At 43.0% G+C, this 6,000-nt stretch overlaps 1 protein-coding gene across 1 annotated transcript in view; it reads right to left on the bottom strand.

Moving 5' to 3' along the window:
• Window positions 1–6,000, bottom strand: part of PCDH15 (protocadherin related 15) — a 2,681,631-nt gene that overhangs the window by 1,176,279 nt on the left and 1,499,352 nt on the right. The window contains exon 12 of the mRNA XM_069240977.1: window positions 5,007–5,141. Within this exon, the coding sequence (XP_069097078.1) occupies window positions 5,007–5,141 (135 nt within the window). The remainder of the gene's footprint in view (window positions 1–5,006; window positions 5,142–6,000) is intronic.

Below are 6,000 nucleotides of genomic sequence, written 5' to 3'. Positions count from 1 at the left end.
TCAAACATGACAATGCTACTCCTTTTAGATCAGAAATGACTACTCAAAAGTATAGAAGGTAATTTCCAGTGCTGGCCTATGAGAGGAGCAGGTAAAACTTACAAGTACATGTACCTTAGGGGAGACTTATATGCAAAAAAGGGGAGTTTAAGGCTTGGCAAGTAGTTTTAAATGCCAAGTCAACGTGGCAGTGAAACTGCACAGATAGACTTTGCAATGGCAGGCATGAGACATCGATAAGGGGCTACTTATGAAAGTGAAACAATCAATGCCTTGGGCTCACTAGCAGCATTTAATTTACAGACCTCTGGGACATGTAGTCCATTTTACTAGGAAGTTAAAAGTAAATTAAATATGCCATTTGGTTATGAGTCAATTTTACCACATTTTAGGGAGAGAGCACATGCACTTTAGCACTTGTTAGCAGTGATAAAGTGACCAGAGTCAGAGGTCTGAAAAAGATGAGGAAGGCAAAATGTTTGGGGTGACCCTTCAGAGATGGCCATTTTCCAGCACGTAGGATGAGCACAGTGTCTTCCACATCAAGCTGTAAAATGGCAAACTTCTTTCAGCACTCCAGGCACAGAATTACATCTTTGAAATGGTAAAATACCATCCAAGATAACCTACAATGAACAAAAAGCAATCCTTGACACATGTTTTGCTATCATTATAGCTCTTCAAGGAGGATTAACTTTGTCCAAACACAAGGGAGCACCCAATATACCTAAAAACAATACCCTATAAGGTTTAGAGTGATGCATAAATTATGCAAAATAGAAGCAAGAACTCTGGCTAGTTCCCAAGTTTAGATGGAGAGCAGCTCCAGTATAGAGAACCGGACAACACCAGCTCACCTCAAATGACTGCTTTTCTAGCAAAGTTTATATTTGTAAAACCTACTGGTGGTTATAGTTAGGACCATGTTTCCATTGAAAAAGCGTTTTGGACTTGTCTATATCTGTGGTGCCATTTAACAGATCTTCATGAACTTTTCCCACAAAAGTGTGCGGGTAATTCTTGGGGTGCATTGGAAGTATTGGAGTAGATCTGTTAAGAGCCAATAATGGCTCTAGGGACTGCAAACCCCCCCAAGGTTGTGTCCTGCTATGTTCCGAGATGCCTACCTGTTTGCTGTGATTTGACGGGAGCTTTGGCAGCTCCTGTCAAGTCAGAGCAAACACACCTCCCCTCTCAGCAAGCAAGAGCTGTCATATAGCTCTGGCTTGCTGGGAGTGGAGGTTTCCTCTATTTCCCTGTCCACTGAGATGCGGGCAAGGAAAAAGAGGAAATGAATGATCGCACAGACAGGGAGCTGCATGTTTAGCAGCCCTCTGTCTGTGGTAGCAATTCCCACTCCCACAGAAGGTGGGGTCCCAGCTGGGATGTGGGGGCCTTGATGCTCCCCCCACAGTCCCAATGCAACCTGGGTGCCCTGCTGGGTATCCGGGATAGATGGCCAGGCCTGTGGGGATGGCGTCTCTAGGGGGCTGCACAGCCCCATCCTCCATTTTATTTATGCTGGGTCCCAAAGGATGCAGTCCCTGGGGTTGAGATTAGTCCAGGGAGGGGGGCTGTGCGGCCCGCCCCTTCCTCCATTCAATTAAGATTGGGCCCCAGGCGATGGGGTCCCTGGGGCAGAGATTGGTCCAGGGAGGGGGGCTGCGCAGACCCTCTTCATTTATTAGAGTTGAGCCCCAGTGGATGTGTCCCCGGAGCCGAAATTGGCCAGGGGAGGTGGGGCCGCATCACCCCTCTCCCCTAGAGTCTATGTGTCTCTCTTTAAATTGCTAAGAGTATGCAACTACGCTAATCAACTGGAAGCTGCACCCACTTGACCCCGCTCCATCCACCTTAGTGGTATACATGTCTTCCCCCCTTTTGCCAGGATGATGGACAGCTTCCCAAAGGGCCCTCAGTGTGTTTTCTACCAATGTTGATGGCGCATTCTTGATGCTGAGGAATATAAGGACATCTTTACAAAACAAAGAAGCACTTACTTGATATAGATAAGAGGAAGGACCCTGTTTTGGTGGCGATTTACATCTCTGTAGTCTTGTTGGCCCCACTAAAGGAGGATTCATCTTATCACACAATTCTAGAGAAAACGGCAACAGGAGCAATCATGTTGCCAAAATGCACACAAGGTCACTGGTGACATTTCCTTGTACTCCATTACACAGCTGTAGTGTAGAAAACATACTGGACATTTACCAAAGTAGGCAGAAAGAACTCCACTTGGATAGATATTTTGTGCAACACTGTGAACTCTTTCTAGATAAAAGGGCAGGTGAGGTTCCTTTGTGGCAGAGTCACTCACACAGCTACTGACACACCCACACAGACACTCACACACCCACTCACAGACCCACTCAGAGACTCACACATCCACTTATGGACCCACTCAGACTCTCATGCACCGACTCACAGACTCACTTATACACTATTGCACCCACTCACAGACCCACTCAGAGACTCACACACCCACTCACAGACTCACTCAAAGACTCACGCACCCACTCACAGACCCACTCAGAGGTTCACACACCCACTCACAGACCCACTCACACTCTCATGCACCAATTCACAGACTCAGACACTCATGCACCCACTCACAGACCCACTCAGACTAATGCACTCACTCACAGAACAACTAAGACACTCATGCACACACTCACAGACCCACTCTGCCATTCACCCACCCACTCACAGAGCCACTCAGACTTTCACACGTACACTCACAGACCCACACAGACACTCTCACACTCACTGTCACACCCAGAGACACCCTTTTACACCTACCCTTACACCCAGAAAGTCTCTCTCACACCCACTCTCACATCCACATAGACCCTTTCACACCCACTCTCACACCCAGACAGACACTCTCATACCCACTCTCACACCCAGATACACCCTCTCATACCTATTCCCAAACCTAGAGAGACCGGCCCTGCGGGCAACTCTCACCGTACAAGACCTAAGGGCCTGTGTGGTGCATGGTTGGGTGGTTATAGGGGGTTGGCAACAGGGCCTGGCCACAGGCCAGGCTCTGTGACCAATCCCCACCACCCACAACTGAAGGTTATGCGCGGTAGTAGTTGGAATAACATATAGTAATGAAATAAAAAATTATAGAAATTCACTGAAAAAAACAAAGGTTACACGGACGTTATAGTTAGGAAATGGAAATAAAAAAATAGAAACTCACTTAAAAAAAGAAAGGTTACAGGGATATTATAGTTAGGTTCTTATCTTACTTCACAAAACCAGAGAAATTCAGCAGTTATAGTTAGAATTATTTGAAGTAACTATAACTCGCAACCTAAGGTAACTTTAACTTGCGTCCTCACCATGAACTGCTAATTACCCCAGATATCACAGCACTTAGGACAACTTTTATAACATCAATAAAAATCTCAGTGAAACACTAGAAGTCAACTTATTGAAGAAAAGATTGTGCATGCCATGGGCAGAATGCAGCGCACATACAAGTAGCAAATCATGACTATTTAATGATTGTTTATGTGTAGGAATAGACACTTTCTTGACCATAAACAATAATGAATGTTGGTTTTCTCTTTCTATGTGTACTGCAGAATGCAGCATACATAGAAAAAGCAAAAACAAGGAGAAATAAAAGAATTACTCCTCGCAGCGCCACTCTAACGCCACCCCTGTGGTGGCATTCGTTTTTGGTGCTTCCTCGGGTTTGAGATTTCTCAGAAATATTGGGCAGTGTCAAAAGCAATTGGTGTTGCATGGAAAAGCCCATAGCAACAACCATTGAACGCTCCTCTGTCACAGAAAACTGCATCGGGGTGGCCCAGATTTACAAGGCTATATTAAGCCACGCAAAGTGGATTAGCACTGCCTTGTAAATGTTGAAATGGGCTCAGTGCCACCAGAGCATTGCTGAAAGTGATGCTCAGGTGGTGCTAGGGGCTTGTAAATAAGCCCCTCATTTTCAATTAATCAGGCAATGAAACGTATTGTTTGGGAACCATGTACTAGCTAAATAAAACTGAACCTTTTTCACTCCTTTAGCGCAACGTTCATTGGGAGTTTTTTTCCATTCCGTCACCATTTGAAGGGAATTTTAAAGGTCTTTTCAGTCCGCCACCACTTAAAGAAAAACTGAAAGGTCTTTTCAGTCCGCCACCACTTAAAGAAAAACTGAAAGGTCTTTTCATTCCGTCACCACTTAAAGGAAAATTGTTTCAGTATTCGCTCGCTTACATTCTTTCACATGTCTAATCTAGATTTAGCTGTGAGAGACATTATTCTGATAGATGTCCCTACCGCCACAAGATGTTTAATTAGTGTATGAACTTACTAGTTGCTATCTTGTGAACTTTCTTTAACAATCCTGGCAACTATTTTTAATGAGGTTTTTGAGTATGTTAGTTTCACACAAAAATTAGTACGTTCCTGCCAACTAGCACACGTTTGACAATGTTAAATGTGCTTGCAAAACTACGCCAGGGACTAGATGGAGGAAAGTCAACAATGGGGATTTACTTTGCTTGCATGTGCAGAAGTTTACTGTACCGCAGTCATTTCCTTAATGCATAAAGCTTTGCTTTGCTACGTAATGAATGGCATAACACCACTTCCATCATACCTGGTATTAACATTAAATAATTATGGTATTGCCCCTTGTAGCTAGTTATATTTTCTTCGCATTTCGGTTCAAACGGGTATCTTCCAAACCTTATTGTGTTGTGTTATCACGTTATATTTTTCTGTTTATCTTGATTATTCGCATTTAAAACTTGAGGGAAATTATATATTCAGTTGTATAGTATGAGTGCATATGTTGTCAGTCCAGTTAATAGCCTAGCCTAAAGAACATGAGAGTACACAGTTAAAAGTGCTTTGTGCAATTTTCCAGGGCATGGAGGCCCAATTTAATTGCGTAGCAGCAGCGATCTACAGATAATTGATTGATTCATTCATACAAATACAAAAATGTCTAATAATCGCAAAACAATGATGTTGCTTACCATGAATGTATATATCTGTTGCCGCTCCCTGTCAACCGGCTGGAGTAAAGTGAGGTACCGTGTTATACCAGTCTGAGTCACAGTAAAGTAGGTGGTATAGTCATTTAAGGATATATGTAGCTTAGGGTCTTTTGTCTGAAAAACAAAGGTAAATAGTGTATTTCCCATGATTTGTTCAGATAGTTTTAAAGCATACTTTTGGTGATTAACTAGTGCACTCTACATATTCTACACTATAGAATTAAACAGATATGACAGGGTAAGGTAACAAGAAGCAAAGAAATACCATTATTTCAAATTGGACTGGATCAATAGATGAGGCCTGAATTAGGGAGCTAGTAGCTTATGTTTCAAAGAAAATGTAAAAGTAATTTTTTTGAACACTGTTATGATTAAAGCATGATTATATACCGTTTCTTTGGGCGGAGTTCACTATGAAACAGATATTCTGTTCCACTTATCCGCTCAGTATATTGAACAAAATTTAGCACTGTATTTTTCTGGATGAAAAGTATTTTTTACTAATCCGGTCCTCAACTGCTCATGTCAAATTGGGCAAGGTCAGAATTGTCACAGGCATATTGATTGGATACATATATCATACATACATCAGTAAAAGATATAAAAAATTGTCCCTGGCGCTTTTCGTGTGAACCCATTATCCAGAAGTGGCTAGTATTATGCCAGTTTTAGCATCAGGAAACCAAATTTTATCCTAGCACCGCAGGACTGAGTGACTCAGCCAGTTAATCGGTCAAAGTAACTTTAGACTCATTTACGAGGCACTTGCATCGCCGTAACTTATATATTTTCTTATTCTACAGCAGTGCAAGACACTCCCCCACCCCGCGCCGTATTTACAAACTGACGAATGTCACCATTGTGCCAGTTTGTAAAGCTCTTGCGCTACAGTATACCTGCATCAGATATAATGTATGCAAGGAAAGGGTTCCCCCATGGAGTGTGTGGTGAGCTCTGACCTGGAGCTGAGTCA

The sequence above is a fragment of the Pleurodeles waltl genome, chromosome 6, assembly GCF_031143425.1.
Source record: "Pleurodeles waltl isolate 20211129_DDA chromosome 6, aPleWal1.hap1.20221129, whole genome shotgun sequence".
NCBI lineage: Eukaryota > Metazoa > Chordata > Amphibia > Caudata > Salamandridae > Pleurodeles > Pleurodeles waltl.
This window is presented reverse-complemented; position numbering and strand designations above follow the sequence as displayed.